This window comes from Ambystoma mexicanum, chromosome 10 (genome assembly GCF_040938575.1).
Source record: "Ambystoma mexicanum isolate Mex_15411 chromosome 10, UKY_AmexF1_1, whole genome shotgun sequence".
In the NCBI taxonomy this organism is placed as follows: domain Eukaryota; kingdom Metazoa; phylum Chordata; class Amphibia; order Caudata; family Ambystomatidae; genus Ambystoma; species Ambystoma mexicanum.
The window spans coordinates 1440134529-1440160745 of record NC_090932.1 but is presented as its reverse complement, the minus strand read 5'-3'; the positions used below and the strand labels follow the sequence as shown (position 1 = coordinate 1440160745).

At 46.6% G+C, this 26217-nt stretch overlaps 1 protein-coding gene across 8 annotated transcripts in view; it reads right to left on the bottom strand.

Annotated features, from left to right (window-relative positions):
• The window catches only part of HECTD4 (HECT domain E3 ubiquitin protein ligase 4), a 4298785-nt gene that overhangs the window by 2525271 nt on the left and 1747297 nt on the right, over nucleotides 1–26217 (bottom strand). For all 8 annotated transcript variants that reach the window (XM_069619495.1, XM_069619492.1, XM_069619493.1 and 5 more), the window contains exons 36-37: nucleotides 18324–18604; nucleotides 17390–17579 (exon numbers count right to left, since the gene is read on the bottom strand). In XM_069619495.1, coding sequence (XP_069475596.1) covers nucleotides 17390–17579; nucleotides 18324–18604 — 471 coding nt within the window. The remainder of the gene's footprint in view (nucleotides 1–17389; nucleotides 17580–18323; nucleotides 18605–26217) is intronic.

Genomic DNA, 26217 nt, shown 5'->3' with positions numbered 1-26217 from the left:
CAGATCCAGGGGAGTGCAATGTGGAGGGAATAAAGGGATGCATCGCCTGCGGGAGGTGTCGCTTTTGTGGGAGGTTGCGGATGTGTGGAGGGTGAGGCACCCAGGTTCACGGCAATATACATGTCACTCCGATATTTATGGATTGGCCTCGAGGCTTGACCTTTTTCTTGTTTCGCAATCAGTGTTGGGCAGGGTCAGAGGGGTCGAGATGCTTGCCCGCACTCTCTCGGATCACGCACCTGTGCTTCCAGATTTGGGCTTAGAAGGGCGGGTTCAGGGTGCGATTAGATGGCGATTCAAGAGCGAAGGGCTGTCCGATGCGGTATTTAGGGATGGCTTGCAGACGGCGATGGACACCTTTCTTGAACTGAACATCGGTTCAGTACAGTCCTGGGTGTACTTTGGGAGAGCTTGAAATGTGTGATACAAGGGGAATGCATATCCGGGGAGACAGGCATTCTTAAGTTAATTAGGAGGGAATTAGCGGCCAAGGAGGAGAACCTACAGAAGCTGCAGGTGGCCAACCCAACTCCTTCCGATCATGTTCGGGTGGAGATCCTTAAGCATCGGCAAGAGTTCCAAGCGTTAGCGTTTAGGGAAGTCAAGTTTATGAGAAATGAGTCTCCTATATGGCAATATGGGGATGGTAACAGGCCCGGCCACACACTCACAGGGATGACAAGAATGGATAGCTTTGCGGTTAGAGTCCAGATGATCACAGATGAGCAGGGGAACAACAAGTTCGAGGATACTGAAATTGTCCAACAGTTTTTTCGGTTTTATAGTCGTTTGTATTACTCGAGTTCAAAGGCCTCACAGGGGGATATTGAGAAATATTTGGACGGGGTTGCGCTGCATTGGTGTACGGAGGCCCAGAGGGAACACCTGAATCACCCATTATCGCTAGAGGAGGTAGGAGATGCGTTTAAAGCTCTGCCGAATGGGAAATCGCCGGGACCTGATGGGTTTACGGCGGAGTTTTATAAACACTTTGCGGACTCTCTGGCACCTCATCTACTAGAGATGTACCGGCATAGCTTGGAATCAGGGATTCTGCCGGACTCGCTGCGAGAGGCGATAGTGGTGGTCCTATTGAAGCCTGATAAACCTGGGTGTGGTTGCTCTTCATATCGCCCAATCTCCTTAATCAACGTTGACAACAAGATTCTGGCAAAGATTCTTGCCTCGAGATTGGCACCCTTTATGCCGGAGATGGTGATCGCAGACCAGGCGGGTTTCATCCCGGGTCGCTCTACCCTTAGGAGAATGTTCGGGTTGGTGTCGGCAGTGGCTACATGGTAATCGGTGGTGGCAGCCCTGTTGGATGCCACCAAGGCATTTGATTCGATAGAATGGCTGTTTTTGTTTTCAGTTCTTCAGCGTATGGGTATGGGTATGGGTGCCCGCTACGTCAACTTGGTGAGGCTACTGTACACGCAGCCAACAGTGAGGGTGAATAGCCAGTTAACACCGGCCATCCCTCTTGAGAGGGGGCCCTGACAGGGTTGTCCCTTGTCGCCCCTAATTTTTGCCATGGTGATTGAGGTACTGGTGGAAAGGATTAGGGATGTGCATATACACCGGGGGATTCAATTGTACAATCACAAGTTAATAATCTCACTATATGCTGATGACATGGTGGTGTTTATTAAAGATCCTGAGGTGAACTTGGACCCGGTGATGGAGGAAGTTCAGGGATTCGGGGTGGTATCCGGGTTGCAGGTGAATACATCCAAATCAGTGTTATTTCCTCTGACGGAGGCAACGTCCCAATTCCATGATATATGGGGATTCCAATGGCACATGATCTACACAAGTTACCTGGGCATCTCTATCGCGAGGGATCCGCAGGTGGTGTACCATAATAACTATCTTAAGACCCTGCATAATGCCAGGTCGGCCTTGAGCAGGTGGAGGAGGCTCCCACTGAACTTATATGGGCGGATATCTGTTGTTAAAATGACGATGCTCCCGAGATTTCTTTATATTTTCTTGAACGCCCCAGTAAGGGTCCCCGGGGAGTATTTTCGTAGTCTGAAAACCGCGAGCACGATTTATATGGGCAGATAAACTGGCCAGGGTTTTGTGGGAGAAGTTAATGGCCCTGGTGTCAGAGGTAGGCTTGGCGCGGCCGGATTTTGAAACGTGCTATGAGGTGGCGCAAACTGGGTTCTTAGTTTACTGGCCCAGATTACAGCATGATAGGAGTCATGTAGAGGTGGAGAGGGCAGTGGCTGTGCCCAATCTGCTTTGGTCAGTTATTCTGCTAGCTCCGAGTCGTGTGCGATGCCCCAAGAATCTGGTGGAGGTGACTTGCAGAGCATGGATTAAATTGGAACAGAAGCAGGGGGGTGGGGTTCTCTATTCACCCCGGCTCCCGGTAATGCATACACCGGGGATACCCATTACTGGGGAAAGAAGTTTTGTAGATATGGTCAAAAGATTGGGTATCACATGCTTTGGTGACTTGTTCCCCGAGGGTAGGCTTATATCCTTGGGGGAAATTGAGGAAGAGGGGGTCTATTTCCACCCTAGATGTGTTTTTATACTTTAGACACAAGGTGAGTCTTCGATCGGTGTTTGATGCCTTCCCTGATCAGCCGTTGATATCGCCTATGTTAGATAAGGCACTTCAGGGCCTGCTCGGTAGACTTTTAACTACAGGATTGTACTCACTGGCTATTCGTTCTAGGAGCACAGGAATATTCAGCCTGCGGGAAAAGTGGGGGAAAACATTGGGTAGGGAGATCTTAGAGGACACATGGAAATACTGCTGTGAGGGTATTTGAAAGGGGGCCATCAATGCTGGGTATAAACTAATCCATTTTAAGTACATTCACCAATTCTATTATACCTCAGGGAACTCTTTCCGGAGGCCTCTGGGAGATGTAATAGGTGCCGCTCAGAAATGGCAGACTTTCTCCATGTTGCTTGGAGCTGTCCGAGTATACAATCGTTCTGGGAAGGAGTGTTTGGAATAATTGGGGGGATTGTAGGCCAAATAATAGACCCTGACCCTATGGTGGGCTTGCTGGGCTACACTAAGGAGGTTCTCAGAGGAATGAGATTGGTGACGCTGCTCCTAATTTTGGCTAAGCGAAGAGTGGCTATAATGTGGGGGGCGGGGCACACTCCGAAGGTTTCGCAGAGGGAAAATGACATGTTGTATTGTAATGATATGGAGTGTGGGTGGGGATCACTGAATATGCAACGAAGTTGTGATACTGGCATGTGGGGTGCGTATACACACTACTTGCTTTGAGGACCCATTTCTTCTGTTGGTGGGACAACGACGGTCGACGATGAAGGGGGGGTTTGGATGGACAATCTGGCTGATACGCATGAAGTTGTCTATAATGGGTCTGTCTTGGAGGATTACGCAGACTGATCAATGGTGGCAATGGTGATAACTGTCCGGACGATCTACACTCAGACTTGGTGATTGACAGTATTGTACTGTATGTCAAGGGAGTGGGGGGTTGGGTGAATGAGGGTATTTTGTTGATTTTATATTGTTATGGAAATTGATAAATAAAATTAAAAAAAATTCACCTTGGAATCGTCACAGCGCTCAAATTCATCATGCAAGAATATAGTCAGAGGTCTATGGCGCTCACGTTTACAGAGCCAGGCCAGCGTCTTCCCGGATCGGTCTCCCTCCATATGTGCGTGAGCTACCAGTGTAGTATGGTCAAATTTAGACAATCTCTCCCATGCTTGCAAGTATTCATATCGTATTACAGTTGGTTCTCTCACGACCAACCATAGTCCGGGGTATGTGGCCTCAAATATATGTATTCTATTCTTCACGGCCTCTAGATCTTCCTGCAGTTGCCTATGGATACCCCCCTGCACTGGCTAGAATTTCTCCACTGGCGTCCCAAACTGTACCCCAGCTGGCCACACTGCCAACATTATCCTTTAGGAAGTTAGTCAAAATCTCCTGCAGTTTATCTCTAAAAAGACCATCTCCCAAAGCCTCTCTGGGCATGTGCCACAGGGATAGCAGGGTCTGGGGTTTTTCAATCTTCCATGTAATCACCAGGGAGGAGTGATCAGATATTGTTCTGCCCATATACTCTGCACCAACAAATTCAGCCAATTGCTCCCTTCCAACAAAAAAGTAATCAATCCTGGTATACAAATTATGAGGGGATGAGTAAAAGGAGTAACCTCTAGCATCTGGATGCAGTTCCCTCCACACATCTGCCAGACCCAATTCAGACAATACTGCATTCAAGGTGTTAGTCGCCAAAGAGGTTCTATCAATGGCTGAGTCCCTCAAACAATTAAAAGCACCACACCATATCAAAAAAGATCACGCCTGGAAGCAATATGGCAACAAAACAAGTGCACATGAGCTGGAATCTACTGATTCGGGAAGAATTCAGAATACATATTTCTCTGTGATCAAGATAACTCTGCAAAATCAAATATCTCCCTTCCTTGTTGTTAGGGAGAATTCTCTGTTGAGGTTAATTTCCCAAACCTAGTGAGTCCCCCAGCAGCTTTGCTGGATTTTTGGGGTTTAATTTTTTCTCCTGCTACGAGTGAGACTCTTTCTCCCACTCTTAGACATGATTTGAGATATCCTTTGACTTTGTAATGTGTTGGATGGGCTATGGGGTCTTTTACTCCATAGGGTTTCATGTGGTTTTTGGCAAGTGTGTTACACAGCACCCTCAGTGCAGTAACACAGGGGTGTCATAGTGACCCCCAAACATAGACTCCATAGCCTGGGACTGACTACTGTCTCCCAGGGCCTGTAAAGTCACCATTGGCTTTACTAGTCTTAAATTGGCAACAGAACCAGTACAAACCATCATAGTGTGGAAGTACTGGTAGGGGTAATTAGATTGCCCCTGGGTCTGTTTTTCGAGGGGGCACTGTGCAGTCCCCCCTCGTCGAGTTTCTGGCTGGTGGCAGTGGTTACCACGCAAAATATTCCACCTGAATATTTTCTATGGGATTTTCCCATTCATTTTAAACGCACCACTTTTTGGTGCAATGTTAAAGATACCACCGGGTTATTTATTTAATATTTATTCCCTGGTTGGGTCTTTTTGCCAGGACTCGGTTTTAAAATGGAGTTTGTGTTCGCCTCTGTAACTCCAACCCAAATCGAGCCCTTTCTTCCACTTTTTGGTGGGCTTCACCACAGAAGCCTCCAAAAGTGGTTCCACTCTGTCTGGGTCTACAGGATGTGTGGGAGGGGGGTTTAGGCACCCTGGACTGAGTTGCTTCAGCAACTCAAGTCGCACTCTTGGGTGAGCCGCCCGGCTCACCACTTAGCATGTTTGAGTGACAGCTAGGACTGATGAATGGGGGATTTCTGCATAAAAGCAGGGCTTTGGGGACTGGAACTTCAGAAGTCGCCACAGGGCCAAAGAATCCAAAGAGGAAGAAGCTAAGCTGAGCCGACCTGCAACGACGACACCACCGGTGGAGCCCTGCTGAACCGCCTCACCACTTCTTCCAACGACAGAGATCTTCATCCCGAAGAGTCTTCATCCTTTGACTGGTGGGAATAACCAGTTTGCCCGCCTTTTCGCCTTCCCGGATCATCTCGTGGCTGCCTTGCCTGTGCCAAGCACCCCGGCAACCGGGATACTACGTTGTACCACTACCGCGAATAAAATGGTAGTACCTTTTAACCGGAGAACTCCGCGGCTGGTTTCTTCCCTGGCAGTGCAACGACCTTCAGCTTTCCTCCATGTCGAGATCTTCTCTTCCTCTGGACGACGCCACGACTTGCACCCGCTGCCAGGAACAACTGCCCCCGCTGGAGGATCCTCTCCACTTTCAAGGTACTGTGTCCGCCTGGCCTCCCTCGCAACGGTCTGTGTGGGGTGTCTCTTACATCCTCAACTTACCAGTTGGGTTGGCCCTAGGCTAGCTAACTGAACTTTTCTGAGCTGAACTAATTCCTTTTTGAACTCTCTGCAAGATTTTCAAGCCTCTTAAACTGTGATCTAGGGCGCATTGGTGTTCTACTCTCTCTAAGAGGGAGCCTGGGCTCTGAACTTTTTGCTCACAAGTAGACTGACTTTCCTGCCTTGCTGGGTGCTTCTAAAGTATTAGTGGTGTGTGCTTTTCTCATTTCTGCCTTTTCCCTCCCTTTTTTGATAACTTATTAGAGTGCCATCTTTAGTTAAGCGCTCACCCCTATCTGAAAATAAGTGGTGTTAACTAAGACTTGTCTAATAAGGAATAAGGGATGTATATATATTAATAGTGACTGTGTTTTGAACTTTCTTACAATAATAGTGCTGGAGTGTTTCTATAAGTGTGTCTTTAAATAAATAATTATATACTTTGATACCAAAGCTCTGGTCAGTGTTAGCTTGTGCTACTGTATTTTGGTACCTATCTTGTATACTCTACATACTGTCTAACTCTTCTTGAGAGAAGTCTGGCTGCTCAGCCACAGCTACCAGGTAAATCTGGGTGGTACAGACTGCTACCAATTGGGTTTACTGCCAACACCTGTAGTCCTAAGCCTTTTGCAGTGGTCCCTAAGGGAACTGCGCAGGTTTCTGCCTAACACTTGTCACTTTCCGCTCTCCAATAATTAAAATGGTAATTTCCCGTCTATCCATGTGAATACACCTCGAGCAAAGCCAACCCCCCCCATCCCACCCCACCCCACCTGTTTATGAATGCATCTTGTTATTCCGCTAGTGGATGGGCCTCTTGACGTAAAACTATAGATATCGCCCTCCGGGAGAGGTAGGACTTTACCCTATTCCTGCGCTTGTAGGACACTAACCCCCTCACATTCCAAGTCAGCACCTTAACCTGTGACATGATTGGGTCACTATTGCCACTGCCACCTTGGTTCCCATGTAGCCTCCCCCGCACTTAACCATGTTAGCCCGAAGGGGCCGCATCCTTATTACAATTAGCAGTCTCTCACAAACGTAGCCAGTAAGGACAGTGCATGCATGAGTAACACAGAGTCGCCTCTCCAGTACACCCCCCTCCTCTCGACAGTAATGCATAGCAAGACTCAACAAAACCAAACAACAACCAAACAACAATGCCCCAAATCTGGGCACTAAACATTGTCTAATAAAAATACACTGTTCAGACGAACCTGTACCTTCAAAGACCACCAGAGCCATCAGGTACCAGGTAGAGAACCAACAACAGGCTGGTGCCAGCTAACAACCAAATCGAGGTTGGCTGAGTCCACCCAGTGGGCAAAAGATCTTCATTCCCACTGAAAGAAATAGTGTAAATGGCAGCATTAAACATTGCAATGTAAAATCATCTAGGAAGTTGCACTGCAGGATTCAGTCTGTTCCCCTATCCAGACCGTTCAGCCTGCGTGTTGTACATTCCAACCAGCATGTCCGCACTCGAGCAAGTTTGATAGGTTCAAAACAATTGCGAGATCATAAATCGCACATCTTCAGAAAAGACCTAGATGGCAGCAGTCTTATTTTCCCCAGACATCACTGTCGCCTTTGCTAGATAAGTTATTTTGCTCAATCCACATATTTGTCAACTTCGGGCTATCAAAGAAGTGCGATCTGCCAATGAAAAGGACCTTCAACCTTGTGGTTTCTTCTGAAGTGATCAATGGGCCCTTCCCACCACAAATCCCTGCGACGGCTTCCCGGGACAGATTTCCTGAAGTAGTAAGTTCTCAATATAGGTAGTCGGTCCGGACTCTCCGTGCCTTCCGGCAGCCCAAGTACCTGAACATTATTTGTGCAAGATCTGCCCTCCACCTCCTCAGCCTGCAGTTCCAGGGAGATATTACACGCCTCTAGTATCTTCAAGCGCGTGACAAGCTCTCTGGTCGTAGCCGCTGTCTCCTTCAATAATGATTCTGCAGTTGTAAGTCTCTGCGCCAGCAATCGTACATCCTGCCCGAGTAGTTGAACATCGATCTTGACCTCATCAATTCTGTTTTTCAATGAGGATCTAAGGGCAGCTATGGCAGCAAGAATTATATTCTCTTGCAAGTCCGGTTGTGGTAGCAGAGTGTCTGCTTGCTAAGTAGCCCCTGTTTGGGTCAGATCCTGGTGTTTGGCCTGATTCACAAAAAAATCCATTATCATGCCCTTGCTTTTATGCTTGGTGGGTGACATGACAGAGAGCATACTTAGGGGTGGAGAAAACCAAGTTGTAATATCCTGTAGATAAAAACGTATGAATTCAACCAAGAGATGCCATAAGGATCCAATGTTCCCAATCCGGATTCACCTGAATGGGGCAGTGAAAGTAAGAAGTTAGCAGTGGCTCCAACACATCAAATGTGCTATCATTTTGAAGTCAAGCGCATAGCAGGCAGTAGTGTCAGTGCCAGGAAGTCCCTTTATCCCTGTGCATAAACTTCAAGAGGTTGCACCAATCAGTCACAATATACACAAAGATACCTGTGCACTTGTCTCACAGCAGGTATAATGGGTTGAGCATCAGCTTGGGCGCCAGCAATGCAGTAATATTTGGAAGGGTCCTTGTTAAAGTGTGCCAATGGTCAGGAGGATCAGTAGCAACGGAACCCCAACAAGCATGAGCTGCTACAGCTCGAGCAAGGCAACAGTAAAGCTGTTACTTCGGGAGACTCCAGGCGCCGGAGGGCTGGCAGCATGATCCCAATGCAGTCCAGTCCACGTAGAAATCCGTGCAAATGTCACATGGGGGTCTGGGGGGGTGGGGCCAGGCCAGAGCCGGGAGTTTCTCTCACCAACAATCACAGCACGCCACGGCAGATCTGCTCGTCAAAGCCGTCACGTCATTGGCTGCCAATTCCAATAGAGCCAATGTGAGCAACCCACTCACTGGCTCCCTTAAGTCAGGGGCAAGGTCTCCGTCATTGCCTCTCGCCCGAGGGTCGACCAGGCTGCTTGATATTAGTATAATGGGACACATCCCAGTGGAGGGGAAAGCCAGGTGGGTCTGCTCGCAGATCGTCAGCACTGCCTGCATCTCAGTCAGGCAGCAAGGTCTTCTGAAGTCATATTGGCTGCAATCTTGGGACTGCAAGTCCTGAGCACCAGCTGCAGTTTCAAGCCTTCACCGGCTCGGATTCCTGACAGAAACGCAAAGCCATAAGAACATTCTGAGTGGGGATGGATGGGTGGGGCAATGAGGAAACTGCGGGAGAAGAATACATAGAAAGAATGTTACGGTAAGTAATTTCTCCTTCAACCGATTGCTTTTCTCCTGCAGATTCCTCATCTGATATTCTCCCCAAGCAGTTAGGATGCCGAAGGTGGGCAGAAAGTGTCATAGCAGCAGATTTTGCAGCACTGTCCTACCAAAACACGCATCCACCCCGCGGGCAACGTCCAGACAATAGTGCTTGGTAAATGTGTGCAAGGATGACCTTGTGGCAGCACGACAAATGTCCATAATGGGGACACCCCTCTAAGGCTGTTGAAGCTGAGACTTCTCTTTTGGAGTATGCCCTGATTCCGGATGGAAGCTCCTTACCAACAGATTGGTAGCACTCTGCGGTGCAAAGGATAATCCATCGCAGAAGCATCTGTTTTGTTACGGGTAGACCCATGCAAGACAGAGAATGGGCCACAAATAGCTGGTCAGATTTTCGGAACTCTGATGTCCTAATGATGTAAAAGTTCAAGGCTCTTTTAGGATCTAAACGGTGGAATCAAGGAAGACATGGCACTAAAAAGATTCATCACAAAAAATGCACTCGGAATCTCATGAAGTAGTGGCATCCGTAGGTAATTCTTCAATGCATCAATTTAGGTTTTCGGCCATATCAGCTACAGTATTGGCTAGCATTATTGATCATCTCTAACTAAAAGCATGGGCGATCCATGCTCGGCCATGAATATTAAATCCTGTTCACCCATTTTGATTGATTCTCTCTGTAAATTTGTGAATGCCTCGTTATCAGAAAATCTTGTTCCATTAGGGATAAAAAAAAGGCTTGGACAACCCCTATTTTTAAAAGAAACGGGATTATGTCCTAAAATGCTTTTAAATTATCAACCCATCACCAACACTCCTTTTTATTTTAAAGATCCTGGACCGTGTGGCCTGTATATAAATCTTGGCCAACTTAAACAAATATACAATTCTTAATATCAGTCCGGTTTCATGCAAAGGCTATGGGACCGAGACAGCATTACTGGAGTTGAAGTCCAGGCTTTTTGACTCTATGGACAATGGAAAGGCCTCTCTTCTTATGTTGTTGGACTTGTCGGCGGCCTTCCACCTGGTGGACCACTCCAACTTGGTCACCAGGTTGAGGGATGTTGCAAATTTTTCGGATGAAGCTGCTTTATGGATATCGTCGTTCTTAAGTAATAGACTGTGTCGAGTGTATTGTGGAGAGAAGGAAGCACCGCCTATTATTCTTGAATATGGCGTCCCCCAGGGTGCATGTGTTCCCCCCTCCCTCTATAATATTTTCACTGTCTCCTTTTTTGATCTTTTGGAACAGAATGGTGTGGCCTTTACGAATTATGCAGATGACACACGTGTCATCCCTCTGACTGGGTCACATGAAGATGACGAAATCCGTATTAATAGAGTACAATCCTATTCAAAATTGGATGTTGCAGAATGGCCTGGCATTGAATAAAGAGAAGACTGAACCCATGGTGGTTTGTACTCAAAACATAATTTAAAAAATCTAGGATCTTCTTATGATTGTTTCTCCATTGCTGAAAGTAGAATCGCCACAAAAAAAGTCAAGGCGCGAGGCACTATTCTTGATCAGCACTTAAATATGAAGGCGCATGTTAGCAGCCTTGTTTGATGTTCTGCTTATTATATTAAAATGCTAGTCCATCTTCATCCATATATTTCTCAGACTAATGCAGAAACTATCGCCAGGGCCGTAGTAGTATCAAATGGATAACTGCTGTAGTGTTTTGTTTGGCATCGCAAACTCTGAATGTAACCGCCTACAGGTGATCAAAAATAGTGCAGTTAGAGTAGTTACAGACCTTGACTGGAGAGATCATGTCTCGAAGGCCAGACGGAGCTTGCACTGGCTTCCCAGTGGAATCTAGATTACTGTATCGTTTACTGCTGATCACACATGTATGGGATTGATGCCTTCTTACCTACATGAACCTCTCATTGAGAAATCTAGCACAAGACTCCTCAGATCGAATAATTCAAACCAATTGAAGCCCCCCGAGATGCAACACTAATAAAGCCATGAAAGGGGCTGTTGTGAATGCGGCACCAAGGGCTTGGAATGCCCTTCCGCTTGACCCGAGAGACTTAAAGTTTACTAATGTTATTTGAAAAAAATTAAAACCACTGCTATTCCTTTAAAAACCCCTTTTAATCCAATATGCTTCATTCAGGCTTTGTTCTGTACTATCCCTGTTTGCTTGTCTTTGTTTATCTGTGTGCCCTTAAGCCCACGGGTCATTGGTTGCGCGTTACAAATGAAAGTAAAGGAACCGTTCCTCCTCTTTAGAGGGGTGCGGTGGAGGGTAGAAGACTGGTAAATCAAAGCAAGTTTGGCGGCCTGCTCACAGTTTTTGGCTGCATTTGGAACATGACGCACACTCCTCTGTGTTGTGATACGCACCCAGACAACACAGACAAATGTCATGCGGGTCGGTCACCAACCTTTTGAAATGGCAGTCGGTGCACCTCTTGAAATCTGAAACCCGTTGAATACATCCCAGTCGAGGAATTATGAGAAAAATGTGACCATTTTAGTCAAAAACGCAGAATAGAAGACTCAATCACATGCTGCCAATGCGGCTGATGTCACGTCTGGAGCAGACAATCGAGCACCAAGCAAGACAGATCGACGGCCAAGTCGAGGACCACTATGCCCCCTGTCGAAAAAGTTTCAGAGCAGCAGAGCTGGATGAGGATATCTATAAGATGAGGAATCTGCTGGAGAAAAGCAATCCATGAAAAAAAAGTACTGAACGTTAAAACACAGGCTAAAAAGTGGCAGGCTAGTAGCCCATGTAATAAGTGCACATGCATCTTTTTGTTTGAATATTTCTTGCGATTTTAGTAGAGTTTACTGAAGCATCCAATAGGAGATCTTCCCACATTTCTAGAACATAGGAAGTGGTTGTGCATTTGACCTTGTAGTACCAGGCTCTACTTCAGCATAGTTAGACTGAAAAGACAGAGAGCAACCTTTTGAAATAATTTCTGGTAGAGTCTGAAAGTAAGTGTTGTATTGTAATTACAATGATCAGCTCAATGATGGGAAAATAAAAACTATTTAAAATACTTCCCCAACATTCCTAAAGGGGCTTGTAAATCAATGACATGATTTTGTTGCAAGCAGCAAAAAGATTGGTTGGGGAAACATGATTTCCAGGGAAACAGTGTGTAAATAATAGCAAGTTACACATCACTGAAAGCAGGAGGCAGTATTTCAACTTTCTATTAGGATATTATTGCCATGTAGAATGTACAAAGAACAAGTTACTTACCAACTGGTAACGTTCTTTCGACTTGATGTTCCTCCAATGCATTCCACATCTTTGACATGTAATGTCCACAGCTGTGCACTTCGGAAACTTTTTTGGCAGAGGGCGTCCTGGGTCGATGGCGTCAGATCCATTTCCCTCGAGGGCCTCCGCCAACCGGTAACATTCCGTAATGTTAAGGATAATCCACCTGGACAAGGTCTGTTTTCTAACAGCATGGCCCAATCGTGTCCAGCATATACTACAAAGAGTTGTTCGTCCACTCTGACCCTGGACATCCTAGAAATGTAAACGCTAAGAGCTCTCCTAGGATCTAACCGATGGAGACGCTCCTCTTCCTTACCAGGATGAGGAGGAGGGTAGAAAGATGGAAGAACCACCTTCTGACTCAAATGATATTCAGAGACTACCTTAGGTAGAAAAGAAGGACGTACTCGCAGTACAACCCTGTCCTTGTGAAACACAGTAAAGGGTGGCTTAGCTGAAAGTGCCTGCAATTCACTCACTCTGCGAGCAGAAGTAACCGCAACCAAGAACACAGTCGTGAAGGACAGTAATCTCAACGGACAAGAGTGCAAGGGTTCAAACGGAGCACCCATGAGAAATCTCAAGACCAAGTTCAAATCCCAAACCGGCACCTGGAAAGGAGACAGCGGGAATACATTAGTCAGTCCTTTAAGAAACTGAGAAATCAAAGGCCGCTGAAGGAAGGCAAGGCAGTAGCCATGGGCTATAGAGTATCCAGAACCCACGCATCTGACATAATGGCACGCCATCTTTCGAGATACTGAGACAGTCTGCCCCCTGACCGGTGAACCGTGGGACATGGCATCACAACTGTTTTGGACGTGGCTGCGGCTTTGGCACCACGATTTCCCCGACCACCACAGGTACTTTTTCGCTGGCCCCTTTGACTGGCGGCCCCTCTCGTTCTACCAAAGGAGGAGTAGAAACGAAAGGAACCTCCCCTCCACTGCGGTCCACTAGAACGAAAAGGCAGAGGTTGACGCACTGCAGCGCTTAAAGACTTCACCGCAGCTTTTGAGGTCTGCAACCTCTCAAGGCTCTCGTTGCCTTGCTATCAAATAAATGTGCGCCTTCAAAGGACATGTTCAGAAGACATGCTTGCACATCCGGAGCAAACCCCGACATTCGCAACCACGCAAATCTGCATGTAACGGTGCTTGCAGCCATGGACCGGCTCACATTGTCAGCTGTATCCAAACCCGACGGATGGCATCCTTGCCATCCTGCACGATAGCAAGGAAACAATGCCTTTCTTCCCCCTCAGGTAGACGCTCAGCTGCAAAAGCAACACAAGACCACAGAGTGTGTGTAAACCTTGCCAAGGCACACGTGGAGTTGGCCGATTTCAAAGCCATGCTCCCAGCAGAAAACACCTTCCATGCCCAACCGTCGAAGCACTTGTCGTCCCTATCCGGAGGGATGGTAGGGTACGCCGCCTGCCTCGAGGGGGCCATAGCCGCCTGAACCAACAAACTCTCAGGAGTGGGGTGAGTAGACAAATAGCTGGGGTCGCTAACGGAAGGGTAGTATTTCTTAGTAAGATTTTTATTTACCGCCAGAAGAGATTCCGGGGACTGCCAAGCAGTTGCCACCCTTTTCTGCAAGGTCAGATGAAATGGCAAAACAGGAACAGAGGACAGACCTTGATCCAAGATGTCCGTCAGATCATCTTGCACAAAGTCTTCTGGAGGACTAGACCAGCCCAGATATTCCGAGACACGTACCATGAGTCTCCTATAAGAAGACTCTGCATGAGCCCCAGGCTCAGGTCTACCAAACTCCACTTTCGGGGAAGTGTCCAGTCCACTTGCATCATGGAGTGTCTGTCTCAACTCCTCCAACTGACCGTCCCCAGAAAACATTGGAGTATCATCAAGGTCACCAAGTTCCTCAACCTCAGACCTTTCCTCCTCTTCAAAAATATTATCCAGAGGGGGTTGAAAACCAGGCCTGGAGACAGAAGAGGGCCTGGAGACCACAACCAGCCTTACCGACTTCGATGTAGCCTTTCTTGGAGGACCCACAATGTCAGGGTACTCCATCGGCAAAGTACGAGAAAAAATTCCCGAAAGCACCGATAGCATTGAAGGCTTCAACGTCAAGAGCGTTGACAACCTCGACGTCGAGATCGCCGAAGGCTTCGGCGTCGTAGTCGACACAGGTGCCGACAGCGCCGTGGGCAGATTCGACGGCAAGACGTTGATGTCTGAATCGGACAGACACGCGCAGAACGAGTCGACGCTGGCCCCGAGCCCTCAATAGGTTGCTGCGGATGAGGACCAAGACCTAGAGACACGTCTCTTGTGACCTTTCGAAACCTTGTCCGTACGCGACCTCGACGGCTCCCGATGTGTGTCACGTCGTGAACCCGAGGCCGTCAGAAGGCGCGACCAGACCCGTGTCTTGTGATTGAAAAATCGCCATCTTAGATTTCTTGAACGCTGCCCATTCCTCCGGAGTCGAGGACTTCGTAGGGCACGTAACCTTCCTCGAGGCACCATCCTCCAAGGAGGACAGGGAAGGCGACCAGTGACTGCGTTTCCGCGAGTGCCGGGACGAGGAAGATGAGTGGCGGGAACCACTCCAGGACCGAGATCCCCGGGATTTCTTCAGAAGCAGAGAGTTGCCCCTCGAGTCATCAGTGGAAAACCCCTTGGACTTGGAAGTCTGGGACTTAACAGGTTTCGAGCCCCTACCTACCTGGAGCTTCCCCTTCCGCAAGGCCTTTGCAGTCAGCGACTGGCATTTCGAGCAGTCATCGGTGCTGTGCGACTCACCGAGGCATCACAAACAAGTGCTGTGGGGGTCGCTGAGCGACATCTTGGACTTGCAGTCCCGGCAGGTCGGAGGGGTCGAAGAGAAAGACATCTTCAATGAAGAAAACACACGAGGCACGCAGAGTCTCATGAAGTTAACACGTTCGCAGAAAAAAACAGAACTGGGGCTACGGGCGCTGTGTCCCCCATTTATAACATCCTGTGACGTCGTCCTCGACGGAGGCCCTCGAGGGACATGGACCCGACGCCATCGACGCAGGACGCCCTCGGACGAAAAAGTTTCCGAAGTGCACAGCTGTGGACATTAGATGTCAAAGATGTGGAATGCGTTGGAGGACGCAATCCATTCAAACTTTGGTTTCTGATTGCTCAAAATGGGCAGAACACATCCATGTTCTACCATATAAGAATATATTATTTCTTCTACTTACTGTTTAAAAGTATTGATTACTTATAACCCTAAATCTGCCTTTCTTAAGTACTGGTTCCTAGCTATGGACACTACACATTACCTAGAATATTTATTCAATTAAGTTTATAATGGCATTGGCTATTTCTGTGAAATACGGGCATATATAGTAATTATACAACACAATTAACATACGCCAGTCACACAACTCTGCTTCCTTTACGACCAGCAGTGATCTTTCTCCTGTAAAACATCAGTCAGACCCAGATAAAAAACATGTGTGGTGTGGCAAGCTTATGAATTGAGAAGCAGTTTGAGCCCATTATTACATTTCCCAATTTCAATGTTTGGGTTGGAAAATCTCCTGTAGAAACTAAGGAAATAACCTGTAAATAATAACACATATCTATCAAAGAGTATTAAGGATGAACACCACAAATTAGGGGGTTCTTTAGATGATCCCTGCAACTCTGGAGGAGGATTTCTCTCAACGGAAACAGTCCTGAATCCTAATCATATAGGTCTCTATCCAACTAGCCCTATTCTAATAACCACAATTCCAAGGTGGTGGGCAGCACAAAAGTCTAAACATACTGGTATCAAGTTCATTAGCCTCTTGACCAACCCTACTCTTTCAACAGAAACATCTTTAATGCTTGGCCAACAAATTGCTTTCAAAACTTAAGTCTTTCTGTGTCTGTCCCTAGTCTACAAACACAAACTATCCCTTGGATAACCTCCTCCAGGGAGTACTGACCTCTCAATATTTTCACCACTTATTAGGCTTCTCTTGGAACAACAAAGTCCTCCAGCCTTCTGCCTCGCTTTTAGTATCTTGGGCAGCACTCTACTGTGCCCTCCTACCACGGGTGTCAATGCTGGACCTTCGGCATGTATCTGGTAGAATTTCTGCTCCAATACTTCCAGATGGGCTACCTCAGTTTTGGTAGTTGTCTTCCAGTTTCCCCCTGGAGCCTGCTTCCTCGCTGGCTTATTCGCCTTAATGGTTTTCCCCAGTCCTATTTATATACATGGGCCAACGGTTCTTTGTGTATATGCCAACAGGGATTGATCTTTCCCGCGATTGACCAGTCTCAGGTCATTTAATTGGCCCTTTCTCTGCTGATCCTTTAATTGTTTTATAATTGCATTGTAGTTATCCTTTTCAAACTGGGTGAATGATAACTTGCCTCTGTTGTTCTTAATTGCCTGCTCTGAGGCTTTAAATATGCACTGAATACTGTGTGCTAGCTTGGAATCACTGATGTACTTGTTTGCAGTTCTGCTGTGCACCTCATTTGGCAGCGTAACAGTGGAGAGCTTGTGTGGCATTTTGCACGGTCATAATTCATAATTGTGAATATACAGGTATGTTTATTCCGCTGAACGCTTGCAATTTGGGGAAAACTTCAGCTTGCGGTCTGTCTCCCTAAAAGCCCCAGCACTGCTAGGACTTGTAATTCTCTTTTAAAGGATGAGGGGCCGGTGTCTGACAAGAGGGATTGTACAGACAGCATCTCAAAGCATGACAAGTTCAGGGAATCCTGCTCCATCCACCCTCTGAGAGGCTCATCAGGCTGCGGCACACCATCCCATTTCCCTGCGGCTCAGCTTCCTAACACCAAAGGATGAGGAGTTCCTCTAACTCACCACAGTCAGTGTGTATACAATTAAGAGAAGGACCATGCATGTGAATAGCAGAAAAAAACTGTTCATAACACAAGAGAATAATATCTGTTAATATTAGTGACATTACTGTTTCATCAGATTACCTTAACAATGGCTGCAGAACCTCATGGGATGACTGATCTTCTCGTTTATGAATAAAAATAGAAAGTTTTCCATCGACTGCCTCGCTTTCTTCCCCAAGATCCTTGTCTCCCTTTAAAGAATTCTTTGGGCTGGCTTTAGACAATGAAGTATCAGGTTCAGAGGCAGTTGGAGACAATACAGTTTGACATCCTTTCGCCAAACAGGAAAGAAGATAATTTTGTTACTATTAAAATAGGCATTTATTAAAGTTACCTTATCACTTGTATAGCGCCAATCACACAGTCCAAAGGTTCCCTAACAAAAGCAACCGTTTAGCAATATCTCAACCAAATGAAAAAAAAGGATTCCAAGACTATATTTAAAGGGATGTCTACTATCTTTTGATAGATTCAGGAAGCATGCATCATTCACAGCTTCAAACTGTCACCTTTGACCTTGAGCTACAATTAGAAGACATTAGAACATTCAAACTTCTTTTACACAACACCCTTCCGAGTGGGTACCACCCAATCGGACAGGCAATTTGGCCTGGTTTGTTCACAGCAGAGGAGCTCCCACATTTGTGCACATTTTGAAAGACTTTGGGTTTAATCCTAATTTACTAGGGGAACTCCAGACATGGATCCCTTGCTTACTGTGCCTTAAAGAGGCACAGCTGCACCTCACTAATATTGCCCAACAAGGCAGAAACGTGTGTCTGGTGTTGCTGATGGTACCCATGTTCAGAGATTAATTCTAGCATTTTGGTGCTGGAGTGGCATCGTGGGTGGGACCAGATTGACATGCAAATGGCTATTTCTCCTCTTTGAAGAGTACAGTGAGTTACAGCATGGTTGTAAACCCTCCTGAGTGGGGCTTCAAACAACCACAATCTTTAGAAATAGCACAGCATAATTGCTCCATAAAAATGTTCAACGAGGAAACTGCATTTACCTGGTACAACATAATCAGCCAGTTTTGCCAATAGCAGTGATGCAATCTTGGAGGCTGGGTCACTTGTATCATCTTGCTCGCTGTCCAGAGTTGGTACAGAGTAACTCCATGGCGGTAGTTCAACATTCCCACAATCCTCCACGCTCATGAGCGGTAGAGCAGCCCGACACAGCTGAAGGATTATAAGAACGAGCTTTGGAGAAGGCCTTTGATCCAGTAATAGTGAAAGAAGCTTAGAGACACAAGCAGGCTGGCTCAGAATTGCTTTCCCTATATGACTCCTAAAGGAAAAAAGAAAAAAATAACACTTTACAACCAAGAGTGACCTATTGAATAATCAAATAATTACTATTTGTACTGTAAATAACACATTTTTATGCCAGGAAATCTATGAAATGCAGTAGCTCTTGATAATGTTAATATTATACCAGCTTCTATTACTAAGATTTAGAAATATTATGACAATTATTACAGGAGGGGGATGTACCAGATGGCTAACAACCCCCCTCATCAAGGTTAATGATGGTGGTGGGCCGTTACCATACCAGTATGGTCTGCCATCAAAAGAAATCCATGCCAATAGCATCCACTTGATAATGAAGGGCAAAGCATTTCTATTCTGAAATTATAAACTCCAGCAATGATGGCTGCCAGGGAACACAGAAAAGGAGCTTGAAAACAGAGCCCCTTTTCTATGTTCACGGAGCCCCCGCAGAGCAGAGACAGAACTGGGATGGTATGCAAGGTAAGGACTTCAGTGGAAGGGGGAGAGGGAGACTAACTGCAAGCAGGGCAGCCACCGAGCTGGAACAGTGTATGGCAGACTGAAAGAGCTTGGTTGGCAGGAGCAAATGATTCAGACTAATAATCAGTGATTGGCTTGCATGCAGCTGCAGACTGCTAAGGCACAAGTTAAATACCTGTAACTCTTGTTTTCCAGCATGGGTCTTGCATGGATTAACATGCTCATGAATATTCCTCGTAAGGCTGGAAATCCTTGGTAAAAAGAAAGCGGTTTCGCTTTAGACTCAAAATCTGCTGGTCTCCCCTACAGCCTATCAGTGTCCTTTGGGTCATACTGCCCACAGCTGAAGAGAGGGTCTCTGGAATGCTCGTTGTGGCCACATACGCATGACAGCCCAAGACTAAGAAACGAGAGATGCCAGTCACTGTTTGGCCAGTCCCCAGGAGGGCCTGTGACTTCCACATATGTGAGCAGATATTCTCTCAGACAACCATTCAAATCTTATTCAGCTGACACTTGCAGATACAGGTGCCTCAACACTGTACCTGGTTGACTAATGATAAATATCCAGCTGTGCTGATGTAATTAGAGCTACCACGACATAGTAACGTTAGCCACGAAGCAAACTCTCATCCCTTGCCAAAGTTACACAGACACACACATGCTCACACAAAGAACATGCATACGCAGTTCTTTAGAGAACAGATACATATTGTCAAAAGTCTTTCTTATTTTCTTTCATTAGGCAAACGCAGAAACGTAAGAAAGCAAGAGATTCAGAGCAAGCTTGCAGCCGCTTATTGCAACTAACCATATGGAACTATAGGATTGTATAAGGAACCTGGAAGAGCCAAGTACCACAAACCCATAAGGAAATAGTAGAATATAGACATATAGAGATCATAGCATAACTATAGTAGAGTTACATGAAGCAACAGGCCTCATAATAATGGACATAGAAAAACATTTTACAGCATGCTGCTCATAACTGGTGCTCACAGCCAAGGTCAGAGGTGAGAAGAACATTTTTGGCTCCAGGAACAGGGAGCCACCTGCAAAATAGAAGAATAAATCTTCACTAATTGCAGACCAAAAAAAACTCAGCTTTGCGACCCTCACCCACGTGGTGCGGCCGAGCCCAACAGCAGCCATTTCCCCGTAGTGGGAAGAGGAGCAGTTCCCAGCGAAAAAAGGCAAGAACTGATACATGTGTTGTCTAACAACGTTGCAACCTGCAAGCACTCTCACAGGCTAGGTGGATATACCAGTGGCAACAATGGGGACACAGTCTTTCTCATCACATTGAGAAGGTACACGCAGCGCTGAGAACAGAGCTTGGTCACAGGCCTGACGAGACTCGCTCCAACCAATCAGGAAACACACATCCAGGGGTGGATGGCAAAGGGCAAAGGGCAAGGGCCAATGGTAGTCCTGTGACCCTGCAACAATGTAATAAATCGTTATTTGGGAAGTCTTAGGCGAGACAACTTGACATGCAAGGACCAGTCAGCTAACCTCTGTAGGTGCCATCTATAGGCACTACCACCCCAGCCACCCAATAGTGTGAGCTCTTAAGTTTATGAGGAAGAGCTCCCAGATATGATGACATTTGCTAACAAAAACTCGGGCTCAGGAGTGGTGATTGCTGGAGAATTATTTACCTGGATGATCCCTGTCTGTTCTGAAAAATAAAGGACAGTTCTAACTTGCCCTTGGCTGAGTTCTCCGTCATTTACCTGGGGAGGGTTTGTTGGGCTCTGGGTACCCTGCTGAACGGCGATTGTGTAGCACGAACCTCGGTCCTCTGGTATACCATAGTTTACACAGCCAATGGCACTTGCCCTCCTAAGCTCCACCCATGGAGGCCGTCTTCAGATTTGGTAGCACATGAACCAAGAAGAGCCAGAGAGGGAAAGGAGGGAGAGTTTGGATGTGAATCTATGCAAGACCCATGCTGGAGAACAAGAGTTACAGACAAGTAACTTGTACCTTCTCCAGCATGGGGTCTGGAATGGATTCACATGCTCATGAATACGATTACGTAGCAGTACATATACACAACCACCGGAGACGGCAAGGCTCAAAGAAGAATTACACTTACCCCTGATACAGGCTCACCTAAAACAGGTTGCGTAGCACTGCTTGGCCGACCCAAGACTCCTCCCTGGAATTTCTGTCGACGCAGCAGAATCTTGTGAAGGTGTGGCTAGACCTCCACGTAGCAGCCCTGCAGATGTCGAGTAGGGGGAACACCTGAGAGAAACGCTGTTGTTGCTGCGATGGCTCCTGGCCGGCCTGGAAGTGGTCTGTTGGCCAGATGACAGTACATGATACAGCCAGAGAGCCACCTGGATATGGAGGCCTTAGACAGGGCCTTCTCATGTCCCACAGGTCACAAATTGACAAAAATCTGAGACGTTTTCTGAAAGTCTTTAATGCGTGCCACGTAGAACTTGAGGACATGAGCAACATCCAGCAAATGCAACGCCCTTTCAACAGGTGTTGAAAGGTTTGCAAGGAACACTGGAGGAAACAAAGGTTCATTGAGATAAAAGTCCAATGGAACCATTGGCATGACAGTGAGATAAGTTAGTAGCACCACTTTAGTTGCATAGAAGGACGAATCCGGTTGCTTGCAGGAGAGGGTCTAAATCTCCCTTACCCGCCTGGCCAAGGTGATCGCCACAAGGAAAGCAATCTTCCACGATAGAAACTTCAAAGGTGCACGATGCATAGGTTCAAACGGAGGCCCAATAAGCTTCGACAGGACCACATTTACTTCCCAAACCAGGGCAGGATCCTTCACCGGCGTCAAAGACCTGAATAGGCCCTTGAGGAACTCTTCGACGAGCTGTACAACCACAGGGAGAGCTTGCCTGGAGCCGTGTGTACTGGTATATGGCAGTCAGGTGAACCTTGGAGGCGTGAGCCAGGCCAGCTTCAACCAGCGAGAGCAGATGCGAAAGGAGCTGCAGAGCGGTTACCCACAGGGGCATGATCCTCTGCTCCTGGCACCACACTATCAAGTGCTTCTACTTGTGCCTGTAGAAGGACAATATAGTGGGAGCTCTGGACTGGCCGAGGATCTTCTTGCATTCCAGCAACAGGGAATAGTGCCCGAATTCTAGGGCTGCAGGAGCCAGGCCGTGAGGCTCAGTGATGACAGCTTGTGGTACAGGATTCTCTGAAGAGAAGGTTGGGAAGTGGAGGCAGCTGGATGGCCGGGAACCACCAACAGATGGAGAAGGTCTGAGTACCAGATCTGTCTCGTCCACGCCGGTGTGATGAGGATCATTCTGCAGCAGCAACGTCTGACTAACACGTAACAGTAGTGGAACCGGAAGGAAGGCGCACGGGAACGGCCTGTTCCAGGGGAAGAGAAGGCATCCCCTTAGACTCCTCGGCCAGGGATATCTGTACCCAGCCAAATTGTGTGCGTTTTTGGAGTAACTGTACTGCCTCCAAAGACAGAAAGGTTTAGTATCTCTGATTTACCATGGTTGATTTTCAGACCCGCCACCGCACCATAAATCTTTAGTTCTCATTCAACTGAGGTCAATGTTCTTGCCAGGTCTGTTAAAAACATCAAGATATCGTCTGCATAGGCCATGATTTTATGCGAAACCCCACCAAAGCTTATCCCCGCCCTGTCACCAATTTGACGAACCTTAGCTAAAAACGGCTCCAAACAGATAGCATAGAGCAACGGTGACATCGGGCATCCCTGTTTAGTCCCTCTTTGAAGAAAGATGGGTAGTGAGAGTTCAATAATCTCAAGGCAGCCCATCGGTTTTGTATAGTTTGCTTTTATTTTCCCAATAAAGTTTGGGCCGTATCCCATCTTCAGTAACGTTTGAAAGAGAAACCCCCAGTCAACATGGTCAAAAGCCTTTTCAGCATCAAGGGAAAGTATGACTGTCGCTGTGCCCTTTTTCTCTACTTTTGCCAAACTGTGGCACGCTCTTCTAAAATTATCGTGGGTCTGCCTGTACTTCATAAAACCGGACTGATCTGGATGTATGATTGCAGGGAGGTGGTCTTTAAGCCTATTAGCCAATATTTTCAAATACATTTTTGCATCAACATTTATAAGGGCTATGGGACGATAGCATCCACAACTAGTAGGATCTTTCCCGGTTTTGGAAAAATAACTTTTTGCCTCTTCCATTGTGGAAGAAATATGCCCTGAATTTACAAATGAGTTATACCAATTAACTAATATCGGTGTCAGAACCCTGCGATAAGTTTTATTAAATTGGGCAGCAAAACCGTCCGGGCCAGGAGATTTATTTAGAGGGGAGGGAATTTATGACCCGTAGTACTTCTGGAGTGATGTCCCTTTCTAGTCTTTCCCGATCTTCCATACTAATTTGGGGAAGGTCAATCTCTTGTAAATATGCTGCCTGCTCTCCCTGATCTGGGCAGTTTGATAGATATAGGTCTGAATAGAAAGTGTGAAACTGCGAGATAATACGAGGTGTGTCCGTGACTAATTCCCCTGAGGGGGTTTTGATGGATTGAATATTTTGAGGGGCCACTTTTGGCACAATTGTCTGGCTAGTAGGCAATCTGCCCTATTAGCTTTGACATAGTATTTTTGTCTGAGATATAATAAAGATCTTCTTGTTCGAAGTAGATTTAATTTATCAGCCACCGTTCTATATAGTCTTTGGATAGAGGGACCGGTATTCGATTCCATTTTCCCCATTACTCTAGCTCCAATGTCATTTTCTGTTTGCGTCTATAGGCTGCATCTGCTATAAAGGCTCAGCGCTTTAAATGCATCAAATGTTATTTTTGCTGAAGTGTCAAATTGCGGGTTCAGCTCAAAAAAATATTTTATTTTACCTTCTATTTTCTTTACTACTATTGCGTCACCCAAAAGCTCTGAAGGGTACCTCCATGCCCAGACCCTCTGAATAGCCCCCGCCAGTTGCAGGTCTAAGATAATTGGCGCATGATCTGAGAGATATATCTCTAGGCTAGAGATGTGTGTGACCAACCTCAGAAGTGGCTTTGGGACCCAGAAATAGTCAATTCAGGAAACGGTCCGATGGACATACCAATGTTAAGCTTGCACATTTTTGTGTTACGGACTTGGATGGCGAAACTTGCAGGGAGTAGGTTGCCGCACTGCAGTCCCTTTCGGGTCCCACGCTAAGTTTAAGTCCCCCAGCAAGATTATTTCCCCCTCCCCAAAGGCTTCTAGTACGGAGATAGATTTAAGAAAGCCTTCCTGGCTAGTGTTAGGTGCATATATTGAAGCCACTGTGACCTTTATAGGGCCTATACTCATCACAACAAACACATATCGCCCATCCTTCTGTATCTTTGATCGAAGCACCTTAATATGTGGGGCTGTTCTTATCGCTATCAGCGCCCCGGCTACCTTCCCCTCTGCATTTGTCTATCACCACTGGGTAACGTTGCAGGCGGAGCATAAATCTAACGCTGAACGTATATGTGTCTCTTGGAGTGCCACCAAATCCGGTTGGTAGCACCCCAAGAATAACTCTAGCTTCCTACGTTTTGCCGGAGCATTCAAGCCCCGAATGGGAAGCGTTGAACACTTGAATATTTTTCCTTAGTAGGTACAAAATAAAATAATGCCCTTGGGAGAGCAATAACATCCAGAATTCTTTAAGGACCCACCCAGATACCATACAGCAGATTACCAACCCTCCCCTGTCTGGTGCTTCCCCTTCACAGCACATCCCTGCAACTTTCCCCCCAAACTTACCGAACACAGTCCCCTGGTGTGAGCCACATATACTAACCATTCCCGGGGAAGACATATATCCGGCCGCGAGTCATCTATAACCCCAGGGCATCATGTGGGGCAACCTAGTGCCCCCATTTGTTAACTGAACATATACAATTCCAAGATGGTGTACTCCATTTACCCGACTCTTGATACTCCTTGTGACTGTCCTTATTCTTACTACGAATACACTTCCCATGTTGATAGGCCCCTAATCTGGTGGAGGTTTGGTGAAAGGGCCTCCAAGTCTAGGTTTCCATTCTTCCCGTTGTTTTGTTCTATCCTGCCTTCCATGGTGAGTTACAGTTGACCATTCCCCATGGTTTGCGTAGTTTCACTATTCTCATGTCCGCTGTCTCTGTCACACAGTCCACATCCTGATCTTCAATTTGGAGTAGGCTATGCCTGCTTCATATGAAGTTATCCTTTGTTGTCTGCCCTCTAATGAAAACAGGCCGAAGGAAAACATCCACTTGTACTCGATTCTCTTGTTTGAAGTGTCTTGACTAGCGGCTGCATCTCTCGCTGTTTTTGCAATGTAATCTGCGAGAGAGCTTGGAAAAGTTGGATCTCAGACCAGATACAGGAAATTGTATGATGATTCCCGTGTTTCCTCAGTATCTGCTCTTCCTGCTGGTATGAGGAGCATGCTGCCAGGATGTCCCGAGGACGAGTCCCAGGGTCGGTACTTTTGGGACCAGTTCTGTGAAGGCAATTCAACGAGACCACAGCATTGTCATCTCCCACCACTAAATCATTGAAGATATAAGCTACTGTGTCTGAGATCCGCATCAGTGAAGGATTCCGGAAGGTTTCTTATGCATATATTAGATAGACCTGATGTGTTATCTAAATCTTCACATTGTACCTCCAGGTTATGTGTTATCCTGACGAGATCTTCCATTGCAATGTCTACTTGTTTACTCACCCGCGTTAGTTCTGGTCTACAAGTTCCCAAAGGGACGCAATATCCTTGCCGAATTCAAAGAGGCCGTCTAATTTCAGCCATAAGGGTAGAAAACTGTTGTTGAAACGAGGGCGAAAATTGGTCCTGAAACTCTTGGAAAGTTAGTGTAAAATCTTCTTTAGATGCTGCCATCCCTAGAACCAAATTGCTGGGCTCCTCCTCAAAGGCAAGCGTTGCTACTTTTCCTGCTACTGCTGTTGCCTGGCCCTTTGCCCACAATTTTTGCAGCAGGTTTGGGTTGGTCTGAAGATGTGAAGCAGGACCTGCTAGGGAAGGTTTCTTTTTCCCCCTCGGCATATGGTGTTATCAAGTCTTCTATCCTTTATTCAGTTTGCCGGGCTTCTGCACACCTGGACCAGGTAATAAAGACTTCTATTATAATTGCAATACCAATTGCAGACAGGGTTGAATTCCTCCGGGC